Source organism: Alosa sapidissima, chromosome 23, assembly GCF_018492685.1.
Source record: "Alosa sapidissima isolate fAloSap1 chromosome 23, fAloSap1.pri, whole genome shotgun sequence".
NCBI lineage: Eukaryota > Metazoa > Chordata > Actinopteri > Clupeiformes > Clupeidae > Alosa > Alosa sapidissima.
In genome coordinates this window covers 9,100,725-9,119,953 of record NC_055979.1, presented here as the reverse complement: position 1 = coordinate 9,119,953, position 19,229 = coordinate 9,100,725, and the positions used below count along the sequence as shown (strand labels likewise).

The 19,229-nt window shown below is 46.1% G+C and overlaps 1 protein-coding gene across 28 annotated transcripts in view; it reads left to right on the top strand.

Annotated features, from left to right (window-relative positions):
• The window catches only part of LOC121699069 (CLIP-associating protein 1-B-like), a 68,649-nt gene that overhangs the window by 24,639 nt on the left and 24,781 nt on the right, over window positions 1-19,229 (top strand). For 18 of the 28 annotated variants that reach the window (XM_042081688.1, XM_042081691.1, XM_042081682.1 and 15 more), the window contains 12 exons: window positions 7,413-7,547; window positions 11,915-11,991; window positions 12,333-12,425; window positions 12,715-12,860; window positions 13,222-13,357; window positions 13,718-13,788; window positions 15,602-15,661; window positions 16,564-16,641; window positions 16,898-17,065; window positions 17,387-17,430; window positions 17,932-18,105; window positions 19,112-19,138. In XM_042081688.1, coding sequence (XP_041937622.1) covers window positions 7,413-7,547; window positions 11,915-11,991; window positions 12,333-12,425; window positions 12,715-12,860; window positions 13,222-13,357; window positions 13,718-13,788; window positions 15,602-15,661; window positions 16,564-16,641; window positions 16,898-17,065; window positions 17,387-17,430; window positions 17,932-18,105; window positions 19,112-19,138 — 1,209 coding nt within the window. Of the gene's footprint in view, window positions 1-5,318; window positions 5,411-7,412; window positions 7,548-11,914; window positions 11,992-12,332; window positions 12,426-12,714; window positions 12,861-13,221; window positions 13,358-13,717; window positions 13,789-15,601; window positions 15,662-16,563; window positions 16,642-16,897; window positions 17,066-17,386; window positions 17,431-17,931; window positions 18,106-19,111; window positions 19,139-19,229 lie in introns of those variants that run through there. The other 10 variants (XM_042081703.1, XM_042081683.1, XM_042081685.1 and 7 more) reach the window with 2 other exon arrangements.

The following is a 19,229-nucleotide window of genomic DNA, read 5'->3' as shown; positions in this document are numbered from 1 at the left end:
CACACAGACACAGACACAGACACAGACACAGACACAGACACAGACACAGACACAGACACAGACACAGACACAGACACAGACACAGACACACACACACACACACACACATAGACATACACTAATTTAAATAGGCGTTTTCAGCTTTTATTGTCTCAGTGTTCTCTCTCCACTGCTCTTTTAAGTGCATTGTTGTGCATTGTGTGGATGTGAATACTTGTTTGTTTGCACGCACTCTGAATGTGAGCACTTGTCAACCCAGTTTCCCTGCCTGCCTGCAGGGACCCAAGAGTGTCATTCTCACCAGGCAAACCAAACTGTTTCTTCTGGGTTCCAATTTTTCCTGCACCTCCGTGCTGAGATGGAGAACTAGAACCAGAACCGGCCCAATGCTCTAGTTTCCGCGTCTCGGGGCCGCGAGAACGACGATGCAACGTGAATGATCAGAGTAAGATGTTGATTAGTGAGATGACCGTGAGGTGATTTTGAGGCGTTTGTTCCCCCGTGGCGTAGCCCTGTAGCGGTCCGTTTGAGGACAGCCCAGTGGCGCCGTGGGGGAGGCCTGGTGCAACCAGAGCCCGGCTTGAGGCTCCACGGGTCGGGCTCGGCGCTGAAAGGAGATCTCCGCCAACGCCTCTCTCTCCGGGTCGGGTTTCCGGTTCCCAGATCCGTCTCAGGGGGAGCTGGCGCCGCCCCTGCTGCAGTGCGCACACACACACACACACACACACACTCGTGATTCACCTCAGAAATGTAAACACGACACTTCAGGTCAAATGAACCATAAAATGTAAGCTTTTATTGTAGAACTGTAAACTTGAGATTTCAGATTTAAGATCAAACATGCCATAGATGCTCCAGATTTGACTCCATAAATGTAAAGACCAGAGAGACTTCATATCAGTATAGCACATGCTAGTGTTTGTTTTCTGTGCGTGGTTTATGGCTAAGGAGCCTGTGTGGGGGAGGTCTTCTTTATTGCTGCACAGGAGACGATCAGTCACGAAGCCCAGTGTTCAAGCTGGGAGGGGACTGTTTATATCCCTTTAGGTCCCCATAGGTGTCTTGGGGATTGCCTGTCCAAAAAGGGGTGGGAAGATGAATGGCATGTTGGGAGCTTCAGGGCCCTTGTGAATTATAGGTGAACAGCAAGGACACAAACACACTGTCTTTTTGTCTCGCTCTCTTTCTCTCTCTCACACACACACACACAAACACACACACACACACACTTACACACACACACTTACACACACACACACACACAAACACACTTACACACACACACACACACACACACACAAACACACAAACACACACACACACATTGTTGCTGTGTCACAGCAGGTCAGGAGTGAGTGATGAGACTGTTATAAAGAAGTCTCAGGGAGGACTGCTGTCGATGCTGTTTTAATCTAATTAAAAACTGCAGTTTGAGAAATTTACGCTGAGAACTCTTTTAGCTTGGTGAAGGATATGCCAATTTTACATGATTATCTTTCATCTATCATCAGTTTTGCCTTGGTGTTAGTTGGATGAGATGCACACTAGTAAGACGTTTGCATGTCTGTATACTAAAGGCCCGCACGTCAAATGCTGTGGAATTCATCAATATTACACAGTGCACACATTTAACAAAACATTTACATACTGTTTTCTTTTTGTCAAACTCTTTTGAAATATAAGAAACTGAATCGGCATATTGCGTGTGTGTTTCGCTGTGAAAATGATCTACTGTGTCAGAAGAACCTTTGGCCAGCGGTCCAGTTCTTAGTCATGATGGCACTGCACAGATGAAACAAGACCCAAACACTGGTGTGTGTGTGTGTGTGTGTGTGTGTCTGTTGGGTGAACCTCTCTTGGTGTGTGTCGTGAACCTTAGGGAGCTGAGGAATGCTGTTTATGCTATTAAAGCTGGGCCCAGGGGTGTTTCTCTCTCTCTCTCTCTCTCACACACACACACACACACACACACACACACACACACACACACACACACACACACACACATAACGCCCTGGCTAAGACATGCACATACTTATGTATAATACACATGCAAGGCCATAGACTGTCTTACACACACACACACACACTCTCACTCTCACTCACACTAATATGCTGGTACTCTTGAGCCCATACATCTTACATAGATGGAGCTCAGTCCCAACATATGGTACCTCAGTGCCTACCTCTGATGGCAGTCTGCACAATCTGTGCCCTCTCTGCAATGACGACAACTTCCTCTCATCTTACTGCCTCACCCACATGTCCTATTTCACTGTGTTCATGTCCAGTTGAGCTGCGCTGGATTTAGTTTGTGCTTGTTGTGTGCGTAAGTGGGGGTCAGCAGAGCTCTCAGCAGACCACTCAGCGTCTCTGCCCCCTTTTGTTCCTTCCTGGAAGTCTTTTCAGGCAAACCTGCCCATGCTGTTTAGGACTAGAAGTCTAAGCCCTGCGTTATTTAATACGGTGTACTTTTTCTCTATTTGTCTGCATTTGAAATGGAAAAACAGAGCAAGCAGACACCCCCAGCTGTGTGTGTGTGTGTGTGTGTGTAACCTGTGTTTTAGGTCTGCAGAGATTTCCTGTTCATCTGCTTTTGTTGCTGCTGTCTGAGGGAGGTCCTGGTCTAAGACCAGACGTTTCAGCCCAGTGTTTCAGAATGTATTTTCAGTCCTCATATCTTGTCTCCATGTGCTTCTATGTAATGGTTGTGTGTATGTGACTGAGCAAGATTTTTTTTACCCATACTCCTTCACACTCAACAGCACAGTATTAGAGAGGGAACTATTAACGATCTGCATTCCAGACTTCATAGGCGCTTTCTTTTGTCCAGCATGGAGGGGAAGGCCCCTTGAGTTTTCCACCAATTTCCAGCATTAGCGTCTGAGGGATCAGTTGTCTACTTAGATTAGAAAGCCAAAGCTGTCTGAGCAAAGCCAGGTAGGCAAGGCTGGGATTGAACTGGAGTGTTTATTTAGAGCTTAGAGTTGATACGTTTTGTATTTGATAAGATTCAGTGTTAAATTGATATTGTATTAATGTGTAGTGACCAGTTGTATATTTGTTCATTGATAAGGAGCATTGATAAGCAGTTATCACGGCTCTTTGTCAACTAACAAGTGATGCGGTTGAGAATCATGTAGCTGAGTTTGTGTAACTGTTACCTAGTGTGTGTGTGTGTGTGTGTGTGTGTCTCTCTGTCTGTGTGTGTGTGTGTGTGTGTGTGTGTGTGTGTGTGTGTACCAGCCAGAAGAACTGAAAGAGGGATGCCATGTTTACAGAATCGCAATACGGGTTTTTTATTTTAAATGAAGCTAAATATGGAAAATATGTTGTCCTGCATTGTCATTCTTTACGTATTGATCTCTGAGAGAGACTGAAATCCCTCTGACATCACTGTAACCTTTAGCTGTAGCCATGCACTGCTGAATCATGTTTTGGCTCTGCCATTGTTTGGGTTGGCAGCGCACACTGCCCTCTAGTGGTCAACCAGCACATTGAACTCGTTTCCTCACATATCAATGTGAGGATGTAATTAAATCTGCAAATGTGAAGACATACTTAGGCTGTTAGTCGGACTACAGATATAACTAACACAATGCACATTGCACAGATGTGTTTTGAACATTGGCTTGTGCTTTAAGTCATTAAGGGTTTATTTACTCTGATACTCTTCCCAATACTTGATATGTAGTGTGTGTAGTCACAGAGAGCACACATCTGATCTCCAGGATGACAATGCACATGTGCAGTAATAGTGGGAGGTTATATATAGTTATATATGGAGTTATATAGTGACTGCAGTCCCTAATGCCAACCTGGAGCATGAAGCACCAACCCCCCACACTGTCCTTCATGATGGCTTTCATTCATCCTTACCTCTCTGTCTCTCTCACTCCCTCTCTCTCTGTCTCTCTCTCTCTCTCTCACACACACACACACACACACACACACACACACACGCGCTCGCTTGCTCGCGCCGCCCTCCCTAGACGATACTGTCTGACGCTTCTCACACGGCAGACAAAATAAATCAGCTTTTCCTTCCGCGCTGTTTACTCTGCCTCTTAACCCAGTTTTCTCCTGTGTGTGTGTGTGTGTGCCTGCGTGCGTGCGTGCGTGTGCGTGCGTGACTGGGTGTGTGCGTGCATGCATGCATATGCCTGCACCTATTTCTGCTTATATTATACTTTGAGAGCTTCTCTGCTGTTACCAAAATAAACAAAAGTTCTAAAATACTTTCCACATACACACACACACACACACACATACACATACACTCTCCTCTGTCTGTCTTTCTATGGCATGTCACAGGTGATATCTCTCAACAGTGACTGGAGGACAAAAACACAGAGTTCTAGTGCTCTAGTGTGTGTGTGTGTGTGTGTGTGTGTGTTTTGTGTGTGTGTGTATGTGTGTGTGTGTGTGTGTGTGTGTGTGTGAGTTGTTGCACTCCAGTCCACAAGGACATCTTGAAAAACACTGATGCATTGACTGTGTTAGAGCGGGCGTGTGGCTGACAGAGGGGGGTCTCTCTCTCTCTCTCTCTCTCTCTCTCTCTCTCTCTCTCTCTCTCTCTCTCTCTCTCTCTTTTTTTCTTTCTTTCTTTCTATCCCTCTCTCATCCATCTATATCTCTCTCTCTCTCCCCCTCTCATCCATCTCCCTCTCTGTCCCTCCCTTTCTCTCTCACAGACACATTCATTCTCTCCATCCTTCTCTTCTCCATGTCCCTTTCACACACACACACACACACACACACTCGCTCTCTCTGTCCTTTGCTCTCTGTCTCTCTCCTCTATGTCCCTTTCTTCCCCTCCTCTTTAGCCTCTGTCTGTCCCTCTTTCTCTCTTCTCTATCCCTTTCTCTTTCTCTCTTCAACCTCTCTCTTCCTCTCCCCCTTCCTCCCCGTCCCCCTCCCCCGCTGGATGCAACATGAGGCGGAGCTCGGGGACTGACAACTCAGCATACAATTCGGAAGGGGGAGGGTAACACACACACACACACACACACACACACACACACACATTGAGAAAGGGAGTGGAGAAAAATCGTGTTCAGTGTGGACCTCCATTTGATAAGCTCCCTGCTACATGATCTGTGCAACACGCGCGCACACACACACACAGTCACACACACACACACAGGGTCACACACACACACACACATACATGTGCACACACGACATGCGCAGACTCAGGGTAGGCAGGGAGGGGCAAAACCGAGTGGTAGAGAGGAGAGAGACTGAGGGAGAGAGAGACAGACCGAGAGGGAGGGAGGGAGGTAGATAGAGAGAGAGACAGATCGAGAAAGAGAGAGACGCGTGTGTAAGCTGAACGAGGGATGAGGAGGCCGGTGAGGAGAGCGTGAAGGTATGCTGAGGAAGCTGGTGTGCAGGAAAATCTGTGCCTGTAAGCAACCCTCTCTTTTTCTCCTCTCTTCTCTCATTCTCCCTCTCTCTCTCTGTTCTTCTCTCTGTCTCTGTAACTGTTCCAGCTACTTATTCTTGTCTCTCTTCTCTCTGTGTCTGCCTCTGTTATCTGGCTCAAGGACAGGAGCTTCTCTGAGCTGTGGATGGAGAGAGTGATTATGTGTGTGTGTGTGTGAGCGAGAGAGAGTGGGAGTGTGTGTGTGTGTGTGTGATGGCTGGATGGGTGGATGTTGGCATTGGGGTGCTCGGAGGAAGAAAGAGAGAGAGATGGAGAGAGAGAGGTGGAGAGAAGTAGAAAAGGAGTGCTGCTGTGTTGTTGTTAATAAGAGAGTCATGGCTACACGCAGTAGACGCAGGGAACCGCATCGACTCGTGTAGAAGCAACAGGGTGACATCATAGAACAGGTGTGTGTGTCTGTGTGTGTGTGTCTGTGTTTGTGTGTCTGTGTGTGTCTCGGTGTGTTAGGCTTGTCTAGAGGCTCCCTGTTGCTACCCAATCTAACATGTGGTGCTGCTACTGTGCTAGCATGGGAGCTAACAGAAGTGAGCTAACACTAGTGCAGACGGCAAGGCAGCATGTCACTACCTCCTCTCTCTCTGTTACACCTATCTTATCGCATCAGCTCTGGGTGCTCTATGTAGAAATTACTGTGTGTTTACTGTGTGTGTGTGTGTGTGTGTGTGTGTGTGTGTGTGTGTGTGTGTGTGTTTGGGCGTGTTAATGATGTGTGAGGTAGGAATTGTTAGAGTGGACGTTAGAATGATGAATGTGCTTGGTGTGTGAGCAGAATGGTTATGCGTGTGTCAAGTATGTGAATAATTCATGTGGATTGATCTGGTCGTGTGTGTGTGTGTGTTGGGGCTGACACTTTTCTTCCTCACAATAGAAAAGGTAAATTCGCTCTTTCTCTTTCTCTCACTCATGCGCACACACACACACACACACACACACACACACAGTGAATTGGCCATGTCATCCACAGTGAGGTCTTAGGCTCCTTCGGAAACACTACAGTGTCCTTCAGAACTGGAGCCAGTCCTCCACTCATAACAGGAGTGTGTGTGTGTCGATGTGTGTGTCCATATTCAGAGCTGCCCTTCTGCCGTGATTAGCTCTCTGTGTGTGTATGTGTCTCTCTGTTTGTGTGTGTGTGTGTATGTGTGTTTGTCGGGTGTGTATGTGTGTGTGTCCTGACCAGTAGTCCTGCCCTCAGGGCCCTGGCTTGGCTCTGCATCCATCTAATCTATTTGATACCCATCCAGTGATCAAAATGTACGCCTGCACATACACTGCAATCATAAAAAGTGCTGTGTGTGTGTTTGTTTGTTTGTGTGTGGGTGTGTGTGTGGGTGGGTGTGTGTGTTTGGCCGAACTACACTGTCTGTGTGGGAGAAGTACACTGTGTTATTGTGTGTGTGTGAGTGCTTGCATGTTTATTTATCAGCAGATGTACGTGTGTGTGTGTGTGTGCGCGTGTGTGTGCGCGCGCGCGCGCCTGTGTGTGTCTGTGTTGTCCTCCGTGTGAATGCAGACCAGAAGGCAGGACTCCCTCGTTAATTCACAGGCTCTTAATTACCATGTGAGCTGAGGCTGCAGATTCTGTGGCCTGACCCAATTGCTCCTGCTGCTGCTGCTTCTCTTTGTTATAGTTATGGGCGTTCTGCCTGTGCTCAGATAGGACAGTGGACAGTGACCGGAAGAGAGTAGGAGAGAGAGAGATGAGGTGGGATCAGGAAATGACCACGGGTCAGACTCAAATCTGAAAGTGGTACGGATACTGTAGCCACTTTTCCACAGCTTCCTCTCCAGTGCTTTTCCTCTCAGTTAACATGGGATGTGATTATGATACTCTTCTGTGTGTGTGTGTGTGTGTGTGTGTGTATATATTTACATAGATGGATATGTATTAGTGTGAGTCTTTGTTACATAGGGCATCTGCTAAGGAGGCTCCACTAACTGAGTGTGCTTGTTTGGTTTGCAGATAAGAACATCGACGATGACGACTCTGTGGACGGGGGCCGTTCCTCGTCCTCTAAGGGGGCGTCGTCTGTGCGACGGCCAGGAAACACCGGCTCCATGCGCCGGCCTAGCTCCGCCTCCAGCTCCAAATCCACAGGTGAGACACAGGTGTGTGTGCGTGTGTGTGTGTGTGTGTGAAGCCATATGATGATAATTCCATATGAAATACTATGAGATCTCATGGTATTCAGCAGTTTAAATTTAATATATCTGTGTAGCACTTTCTTGTTTGTTTTGTCCATATTCAGTAGTTTAATTCATGCATTTGTTACACGTGTGTGTGTGTGTGTGTGGTGATCTTGTATTGGGTTGTCTTGACTCTTGTCTTCGTGTTGCCCCGTAGTTGTCCATGTTGCTCATTTCCCTTCGATTCAGTCGTCATTACTCTGTGCTGTCCTGCCTCATTCTCTTAAATCCTCCTGTTGAGTCCTTCTCTAACTCACTGTGTGTTCCCTGTAGACATGCACTTCCCCCCATCTCTCATCTCTTAAAGATCGGTCGGTTCAGTCATTCATCATCCGTGTGTTTCCCATAGACATCCCCATCCCCATCCCCCTTTGTCTGTTTACTCACTGACCAGTGACTGTATATAGAGATGGACATCTTCGTCTGAGCCTCTATGTCCACCTCTCTATACCCAGTCACTGTCTCCAACTCGCTGTGTAAAGATTCCTCATCACTCATCCTCTGTCTCTGTTCTCTCTCTCCCCCTCTCTCTCTCTCTCTCTCTCTCTCTCTCTCTCTCTCTCTCTCTCTCTCTCTCTCTCTCTCTCTCTCTCTCTCTCTCTATCTCTGTCTCTGTCTTGTTTTCATCCATCAGTGGTTCCTTTCTCTGTGTTGTTAGAGAGGCCACGTGGTTTAAGTAGTCTGCCCTTCAGAAGAGGCATTATGAAGTGGAGATTCTGTGGAAAGTTGGTTAGCTATAATGATCTAAGAGCCAATAGGCTTACCCTGCAAGCACAGTGAAGTTGGTATTCATCAAAGGGAAACTGTTCAGAATGAATAACCGACATATTTGGGCTATATATTAGATTGCAATGGAGAAGCCATTGATAAATTTGCACAGGGTTTCCCATTTATATCATTGAGCTGTATCTGCATACGGTTGCTTTGAAGGAAAGCCTGGTGCTGTATATATGAAAGTCCTAATGCCCCAGTGCAGTGACGGGGATACTGTGCTGTAGGAGATGCTGCCCTTCCGATGAGATGTTAAGCCGAGGTCTTATTCGTAGGGGTTAAAGAGTGGTGGGTTCCCCAGTGTCCTGGCTAAATTGCCTACCTGGCTCATTCAGTCTGGTCCCCTTATCATGACCCAGTGTAATTGGCACATTCATTCATCCCCTCACAGGCAGGCTGCTCCAGACATGTAACTGAAACGTTCTGAGCGCGGAGTATATGCTGTACCCATTAGCTTCACCACAATCAATGGTATATCAATCAATCAGTGATGGGAGTCTTCTAGAACTATTTTTATGCTCCGCAAATGGAACACTCCTTGTTACGTGCCTGTGTGTCACTATCCACCTCAAGCTAGTGTGTGTGTTTGTGTGTGTGTGTGTGGTGAGCATTGACAAGCAATGTTTTGTTGTGTTGCATCTGTTCCTGTGACATCATGTCGCATAGTAATCATCATTGTCAAACATCATCATTTACAATATATGCTGCCATGTTGTCAATGCTAGCAGCCGCAGTGATTCTACCCCAGTGTGTGTGTGTGTGTGTGTGTGTGTGTGTGTGTGTGTATCCTAATAAAGTGCATTTTAGCTGTTTCTTTTTGCTCTGGGTGGTTGAATTTTGATCGCTGTAATGGAGACCTTAGACCTCGGAACCTCCACGAGAGTGTGAGGTTGTGCAAGGTCATTAAAGGGCATCGGAGAGCGCTTCCCCTCTGCTGAGGCCAGGGCACAGTGCTGAGGTTGGGGCTACTTGGGTGTGTGTTACACAAAGACAAAAGAGTCAGAGGTCGATTATCTCTTGCTGTCAGTAGCCTTTTTTTCCCTAGCACTCTTTCAGAGGGATAACAAGGCAGAAATGCAAAACCACTGCACATACACACATACACACTGCGCACACACACACACACACACACACACACACACACTGAACTACACTACACTCCCTCACACACACGTGCACACATTCCATAGAAATACTGACACACACACATACACTCCATCTGCACTCCATAGGAACACGCATATTGGCCAAGCCATGAAAAATAGATGAGGAGTACCCATGGCCATGGAGTGTGAGGGCAAGAGATAACAGACAAGTCTTGGCAGACAGCATCACCACACCACACACACACATACACACAAATACACACACACACACACATACGCACAGACATAGACACACACACACCGCAGATTGTTTGTTTTTTTAATGATACCTTGCAGATTCAAAAGCAACTGTTACAAGTTCTGCTTTCTCCCAACTTAAATAACTCTTCTAAATAAAAATACCACAGTCTTGAATTTCATACACAAAGTGTAGACGACCTGTCTACTTCGGTCAGTTCTCCTCTGTGTCTTATAGTCGTGCTACACCTACAAATCATTTTAGAAGACCGGTCTTATTTTGTCGGATGTTCCCGCGTCACGTCACTGCCGTCACGTCTGGTGTAGCCAGGTCCATTGATTACAGCGGAAGATAATAGTTGCAGCAGACTCTCCACAAACGGAACTCTTCAGTTACAGAACGTGCCCGGCGTAGCCTGTCTGGTACTGTGTTGCACTAATGTATTGATTGATTGAAAGAGCGGTTTGTTCTGATGCTTAAGTCAAGTTTCTCCCCTCGGGACAATAAAGTTTATCTGATCTGATCTTTCTCTCATTCTTTAATGTCTCTCTTTCTCCATCTATTTTTCTTTAGATCTATTACTCTTTCTCTCAATCTTTCTCCATTGTTCTCTCTCTCTCTCTGTCTGTCTGTCTGTCTGTCTGTTTTTCTCTCTCTCTGTCTCTGTCTCTCTCTTCTCTCAATTCAGTAAGCTTTATTAGCCCAACTGAAGGTACAATATTACCAAAGTATTAATGTGAGTAATGATATAAGTATGAGTAGTAGTAATAAACATATACACATATAATGATGGTACATACAATTCTTCTCTCTATCTCTCGCTCTCTCTGTCTCTCTCTGTCTGTCTTTCCTCACATCTCTGTGTTTTTTGTGGAGTGTGAGATGTTCCAGGAGGTGATTGAGTCAAATGGAAGGCATTAGGGAGGGCGGCAGCTCGTTGCTCAGAGTAATTGGGCCGTCAATCACGTTGACGTTCTATCCAAATCTTTTCACGGGTCTGCGTCTGACAGAAACGCAGGAATTGTCCAATTTTTGGCACAGACACACAGAGACGACTTTGGCCATCACTGCCCCATCACCCCAGCTTTCCCTTTACATCTCCAGCATATTAAGAGAGATCATATCTTTTCATATCCTGGAGCGTGGCCAGATAAGCAAGCAGCCAGCTTTGAGATAAACCAGAGTAGAAATCTTCTGAAATCTACTGAAATATATATATTGGTAGCATTTAATGCCTCCCAAAAACATTCCCAGTGCTAAGGCTCACTTAGCAGCGAATGGAACCTGAAGTCTGTGTCAGATGCTGTTTTACAAGCCTATTTACAACCCTATTATTAGGCTGAGGAATAAGATGGCCCATTTTAGCAGATATCTAGCGCCCCCTCATAATTATCTGGCACCCAAATGAATAATTAAGAGAGCTTTACGCTGATTGGCTGCCTGATATGCTCCAGCAACCTCTTCCTGAATCTTGAAGTGATAAGGTACGTTGTGGAGTGGGGCCTGGGTCAGAGGGATGGTTCACTTCACAGTCTTTGTTGTTCAGATTCGCCTGTTTTTTAGTGGTCATTTCAAACTCGGAGATTTACGTAGGAAGGAGGAAACGACTGTGTTTTCCGTTCACGGTAGTTTTGTGGCCATGCACCAAACTGTCCTAATTCAACTAAGCCAAGGTAAAAATGGTTTTCCATTCTATGTCCTCTTTAAATTAGCAAAGCTTTCACATTGCCTCTGGGAGCTTTGCCCATACCTTACCACGTTGGCACTTGGGATCTTTCTCATAGCATTAAATTAGCAAATTGGTTTGCCAAGTAATTAAATTAGTTTCGGTTCTTGTTGGCTTTTTGCCCGACTTTGCTGTTTTGCTATTGCTTATATTTGGGCCCGGTGTATTTAACCACTGTTGATAGTGGCACAGCCTAATAAACAGGAAGTTACCTGAGGGTGGAACTTCTGAGAGTATGCTATCTTCCTTCCTGTCTCCCCATGTTTTATGCGACAGCTGTAAGAGTGGAGTTCTGCTGTTTTTACAGCAGTCTTTCTGTGGGTGTTAAAAGCAGTCTTTCTGTGGGAATGTTGTGAATGATTGCTGAAAGGGATAAGACCTGTGGTGTTGTTCACAGAGGAAAGTAACTTTGTATGTGTGTCCTTTGCTGTGTGCAGGTAAAGAGGGTGGCAGCGCTGGGGCCGTGGATGAGGAGGACTTCGTCCGTGCCTTTGAGGACGTGCCCACAGTACAGGTATGAGCACCAGTGCCAACGTTACTGTGCCCTGTGTTCACTCAGGCCCACAACCAGAATGGTGTAAGAGACCTTGCCATCATAGACCCTGTCAGCACTGACAGTTCATTTAAACAGGGTGTTGATATGAGAGACCAGTAACTAACAACACAAAAACATTATCTGGTGTGAATCAAGTTCAAATCTGGTTTGAATCCAATTTGAATCTGGTGTGAATCCAGTTTGAATCTGGTGTGAATCTAATTTGAATCTGGTGTGGCTCACTCCAGTTTGAAACTGGTGTGACTCCAGTATGAATGTGGTGAGACTCTTGTGAAGCCTGCTCTGGTCTCTTTGTGCAGATCTACTCGAGCCGTGAGCTGGAGGACTCCATGAACAAGATCAGAGAGGTCCTGTCAGACGAGCGTCAAGACTGGGAGCACAGGGTCACCGCGGTAAGAGCCACAAATCAGCCAATCAGAGTCTGCTTTGTTAGACAAGTTAGACACCACCCATTATGGGAGTATAGATGATTGTCATTGTCATTTGTTTGTTAATGTTGATTGTTCATCAAATGTTGCTAGATTAGATGATTGATTGGTTGTTCAAATTGATTGATAAGTTTGCTATGTGTATGTGTGGTAAGTTATGTATGTGGTTAATTAGTACTTGGTTGGGTAATTTTATATCAGTAAACAGTTAAACAATTAAATAATTAATACAATGGTGTGTGTGTGTACTCAGCTGAAGAAGGTACGCTCATTGCTGCTGGCCGGCGCTGTGGAATATGAGGGTCTCTCTCAGCATTTGCGTCAGATGGAGCCGGCCTTCAAGCTCTCGGCCAAAGACCTGCGCTCACAGGTGGTCCGAGAGGCCTGCATCACGCTTGGGTATGGATCAATCACACGTCACGTTATGCAATCGTACACGCTCATACAATCTCACACATGTCACGCAATCATACAAACTCTCACACACATCATGCTGTCACACATGCTAACACACACGTCACATGCTGGGGAAAAAAATAGTTTTTCAGTGGCTAGGGTGAAACACACACACATGTACAGTACACACTCACAGGAATTTCGTCTCTGCATCTGACCCATCTGTGTGTTGTTAACACGCACGCACACACACACACACACCTTGATCCATATGATCCAAATCATATGTAGTCCAAATGTAACAGGATGGTTCAATAAAGGGGTTTTGAATATGCCCACCCCCCCTCTCTTCATTACCCATCAGGCACCTGTCCGTGTTGCTGGGTAACCGCTTTGACCACGGCGCGGAGTCCATCATGCCCACGCTGCTCAACCTGGTACCTAACAGCGCCAAGATCATTGCCACGTCCGGCATGGCTGCCGTCCGCATCATCCTGCGTGTGAGTGTACACCCCCACACACACACACACACACACACCCACACACACACACACACACACCCACCCACCCACACACACACACACACACACACACTAACAAGCACACATACACTTTCATTTTCACACTTTTCTACTTTTTTTACACAGACTTTTCTAGTCCACCCATCTTTTTTTGGGACTATACTATTTACATACAAGAGTGTGAGGGTGTGTGTGTGTGTGTCCCGTTTCTACCAGGCAGCTGCCAACCCCCTGCCAGTGGTGTTCTTGGCAAGGCCCCATCTGTGTGTGTATGTGGTCTGTCTGCTTGACTGTGACAGTGATTGATTGACAGGCGTCTGTATTGTCTCCTCTCTGCAGCACACCCACTACCCTCGCCTCATCCCCATCATCACCAGCAGCTGCATCTCCAAATCTGTGGCCATCCGACGGTGAGCAGCACTGCACTGCACTGCACGTGTGTGTATGTATGTGTGAGTGTGTAAGATTGTGAGTGTTTGTGGGTTTGTGTGGCCGTCGGCATCAGACAGTAAAGAGCGATGTGTGTGTGTGTGTGATCGTGTATTTGTGTTTTGTGTGTGTGAGTGTGTGTGCATGGCCGTGTGGTTTGCAGCGGAGGAGTTTTGTGATTGTAATTAGTTTTGAATAGCAGTGGGCATGATTCATACATGAGCATAACTGGAATCCGCACCAGTCATCACCACAGGGACCAGCAAATCCGCAACAGTGCCACTGACCAAATGTTTGTATTGCTTGATGTGGATTATTGATTAACTCTGTACCATCACTAATATCCAGGGTTCCCATGGGTAATTTTATCATTTTTGGGGCAAAGTCATGGAATATCAAGGAATTTTGCTGCAGCAGTAAAATATACTTAATACAAATATATTTTCATGCAGAATTTGTATATATCTGCTTACAGTATTAGCTTTACTGTTTGCTTGCGTAGCTGTGTTTATTTAAAGGTGCCATGTGTAAGAATTGAGGTAAAAATATCCAAAAAATGAGCTACACGCATCAAAAGAATGAGAAGAAATAAGGGCGATGAAAAAAATGACAAGGTATAGTGCTGCAGAGAAATCAACCTAAATTAGCATGCTAAATTACTAGCCACAGCCCGACAGGTGTCATAATACCAGTTTCGGCCATGGGAGGCGGTATGCGGGCAACATAACCGCCAGCCAAACTGCAATACACGTGTCTCGGTTGTTACTCTAGGGTAGACCAACTCACTTTCTGGAGGTATACTGCCCCATCTTTTATGGAATGTGGAGTATGAATTGATTTTTTGGCGGACATTACACATGGCACCTTTAAAGCCCATTTATTCTAGCCTGGCCCCGCCTACCTACCTACATCATCTTTCAGGGAGATCTAGTCTCAAACACCATAGTTCATAACCTTTTCTCGCAAACAAGAAAAATGTCAGGCCAATCAGCGACGAGAGAAATGTATGAAATGCAGAAATGTATTTACAGCAAAGGTAGACTCACATACATTGTGTCTATTGATGCTGTTAATTGTCAGTTTGTAAAGTTTAGGCAAAGTAGGAAATAGCATTAGGAATCTCTGATCAATGTGATTGGTTAGGCTGAACCAATGATTTCAAAGTTAGTGCCTGTCGCTATGCAAGTTTTGGAAACAAATCCCTATGGTGAATGAGTCTGGATTTTTCCAGGCTACATTTATTCATCTCCCGCTCTAAAAAAAGTCAAAGATTCTTGACCGTTACGCAGGTGCTCTGAAATCATTGGTCGGGATATTGTACTATTCATTATGTAGTAAGTCATGGAAATTCAGGTTTTATGTCAGGGAAAGTCAGGGAAAATTGTATTTCATGGAATTTTACATTTGACTTAGAGTGGGAACCCTGAATATCTGATATCTGTAATGATGATCAATCTCTCTAATGGCAGTCTGCGTTAAAGACTTGGAAGCTCAAAGCAAGTCAACACCACGCAGTTACTTGGCTAAGACTTCCTTGTGGGATCTGTTCAAATCAGACCAGACCCTGTCCACATTCAGATGCATTCTGGGAAGGCAGTGAAGTGACCGGGATATATATCTGATACATTCTGGGAAAGCAGTGAAGGGGCGGGGGTATTTCAGATGCATTCTGGGAAGGCAGAGACGGGGCAGGATTGTTTCAGATGCATTCTGGGAAGCCAGTGACGGGGCGAGAGTATTTCTGAAGTTTGCTGCGTGACACTGCCTGACCTCTTTCTTTTGATCCCCCTTCAGGCGCTGTTATGAGTTCCTGGACCTGATCTTACAGGAGTGGCATACAAACGCTCTTGACAGGTAAATATGTCTCACAAAGTCTACTAGTATTTTGCTTAAGAATTAATATTTACTGTACTGGTAATGGCAATGGCAATGTAATGTACTGGTAAACTGACATACTAATACGTACACACATTTTACTCACTCTCTCTGTGACACACACACACACACACACACACACACACACTGGCCTTCCCAGCTGAGTGGTCCTGTTAGCTCCTCTGAGGAATTAATTATGGTGCATGTGGGACACCAAACAATGGGCAGGGCCGCCTTTTGCCTCGTCCCAGGGGTTTCCATGGCAACACTTGGCAGTGGCATCTGGGCACTTATCGGCCCTTACTGATTCTGTTAGTTCGGCCCACAGCTCCTCAGTGTTGGTTCCTGTTGGGCTCAGTTCTGGTTGCAGTGGATCCACAAGTCCAGTCCTTATCTGTCCTTGTGGATTGAGTTAGTTCAGCTCTGCTCTGCTTTGGTGCATCCGGTCCAAACAGCTGCCCCTTGTAGGCTGCTGTTACTAATAGTTCCGGTTCTAGATTCCATGGGTTCCTGCTCTTATCATCAGTTTACATTTGCATTTAGTAATTTATAGTAGCAGACGCTTCTATCCAAAAGCACACATGTCAACTACATTACAAGGGCCATTGTCCCTGGAGCAGTGTGGGGTTAAATAGCTTGCTCAAGGGCACAACGGTGGAAGACGGGAATTGAACCCACAACTTTTCTGGCTACTGCAAGCTAGCCCAGCTCCTTAACCACTACGCTACCACTGCCCAGTTTATCTCTTCTTGACAACACCAGTGCAACTCTCATTTCCTTTGTCACCCAGTTCTCTGTGGTGTGTGTCCAGGCTGCCACCCAGCCTGTCCATGCGGCTAGTTAGTAGCCCTGGTGTGAGGTGTTTCTCTGTGTCTTTGCAGGCATGTTGCAGTGCTCAGTGAGACCGTCAAGAAAGGAGTCCATGACGCAGACTCGGAGGCCAGATCTGTGGCCAGAAAGTAAGCTGCACGCACACACAGCACACACACACACACACACACACACACACACACAGAATGGTGCTTGATCGAGAAAATGAGTAGAAATGAATGTGTTTGGCTATGAAAAGGACTTTTTTTATCCATCTATCTTGAGTGATCCTCTACATGCCTAAACACAGCTTGGATGGGGTCAGATTTCCACCCTGTTGAACTGCATCAAGGTTGGGTATACCTCACCAGTTTTGTAATTGGCTGTCCTCTGCCCCACCCACAGGTGCTATTGGGGTTTCCATGGCCACTTCAGCCGGGAGGCGGAGCAACTGTTTCAGGCTCTGGAGCTGTCCTATCAGAAGGCTCTTCAGTCCCACCTAAAGGGCTCTGACAGCGTCATGTCCCTCCCCCAATCAGATCGCTCCTCTTCCAGTTCCCAGGAGAGCCTCAAGTAAGGCCGATGTTACCCTCTCAACTGGGTCATTGTGTATTGTACTTTACATATGTTTTTGAAAAAATGACTCGTAGTTTATTTACTGAAATTAACTAAAATAAACTAACAAAATATCTAGCACCACATCTTGTCATAATTTACCACAATATATATATATATAATGTAATGATAAATCACTATTTTTTCATTTGAATGGTGTTAGATCCGTGTAAAGTCTTTAGTTGTCTTTGATTATGTAGAACATAGAATGGCATTCTAGAACGTAGGATGTTGTTGTTCACTGCTTCCTGTCTTCCTCCTCCTCTCTCTCAACCGCAGTCGGCCGCTTTCGAAGAGCAGCCTTGGAGTTGGCGCAGGCAGAAGTAAGGACCCTACACACACACACACTCTCTCACACACACACACACACACACACACACACACACAACCACACTATACACACAACCTCTCAGAGCTGATTAACCATGGGTCCAGCTGATTTAGTGCACTGCAACAGAACTCTCTAAATGGCCGCATTGAACTGGCTCATTTGCTGAAAGTTTAGGGTCTTTCTGGGTCCTTTACTTCCCCATTTCTTGGGTTTGTTAGAGGCTTGACATTTTGTACTGTTTAATAGTAGGGAATGGCCAATCACCGCAGACTGAAGATCTGTGATGCTACCCAATCACAGCAGATTGGTGTTCTGGCAACATTGACATCTATTAATATATTAGGGTAAAAATGTAAATCAAAAGAATGCGTCTTGTATGTGTATGTTGTTAATGTGCATACTCTAATCATGTGTGTGTTTGTGCGTGTGCGTGTGCGTGTGCGTGTGCGTGTGTGTGTGTGTGTGTGTGTGTGCGCATACGTGTATCTTTCAGCTGTGAAGGCGGTTCCTTCGCGAGCGACTCCAGGCTCCTCCTCCCTGCAACGTTCCCGTAGCGACATCGATGTGAATGCCGCAGCCAGTGCCAAGTCTCGCATGCCCTCAGTGCCCAGTGCTGCCCCCTTCAGTTCTGCCAACGCACTGCCCCCCGGCTCCTACGCCTCCCTAGGTACACTCTCCCCTAACACTCACACACACACACACTAACACACACACACACATACACTCTACCCCAACATACACACTTACAAAGCACACACACACATATTGCCTCCCAGCTCCTATGCCTCCCTGGGTACACTCTACCCCAACACACACACACACACACACACACACACACACACACACCAATTTGCATGCCACACATGCAATCTATCCCAACACACAAACACACTCACTCACCCAACACACTCAAAACAAGTAGTATATGCTACCCTGCCTAGCTCTGCCAGTGTTATCCTACAGTATGTCCCCCCTTGGTACCAACCTCCAATCTCCTGACACACACACGCATGCACACACACGCACACAGACAGATATATGAACGAAAAGAAAACACAAACACACACACGCTCAGGAAAAAATAAGTACTACTCTATGGCTCCTCAATCCTCTGTTGGTTATTTTGTACACACTGTGTATTTCGGGAAGCACTTTTGAGAGAACCCCCCCCCCCCCCCCCCCCCCTGCTCCCTGAGTTCAGTGGTAGAGTGCAGATGACCTCTGGGAATGGTACCAGTCAGATCCTGAGATATCCCTACTGTCTGTCTCTCCAGTTTCTCAACACACTCACCAAGGAGTCGCTAAGGACAAAAGCATCTGCAAAATACTATAACTCTATAACTAAAACTATAACTATATAACTATAACAATCTTACCCCACTCACACCAACATTTTTACCTCTACCTTTAACCTCATAGACTTACAGCTGACCAACATACTCCTTTTAATGCTGCAAAGCTTCTCTTAATGCCTGACCAGCTCTTATAAGCGTCCTCTGTGCTTTTAACCCTCCCCCCAAACACGCCACTTTCCTCCTGCTTCATGTAGCTGAAGTCCGAGGCTCTCTTGATCTCTAATCTCTTGTTGTGATTACCCCCCTGACCCCACCCCACCCCACCCCACCCCCACCTCTGCCTCTGCCTCTCTTCCTCCTAAAATCTTGTGCCCCAAGATGGCGGTACCCCTGGTAAAGTGGAGGGTAAGGCTGTATTTGTGTGTGTGTGTGTGTGTGTGTGTTCTTTTTTAATATGTGTGTAAGTCTCACGGTTTTCTCTCCCCCCCAACACCCC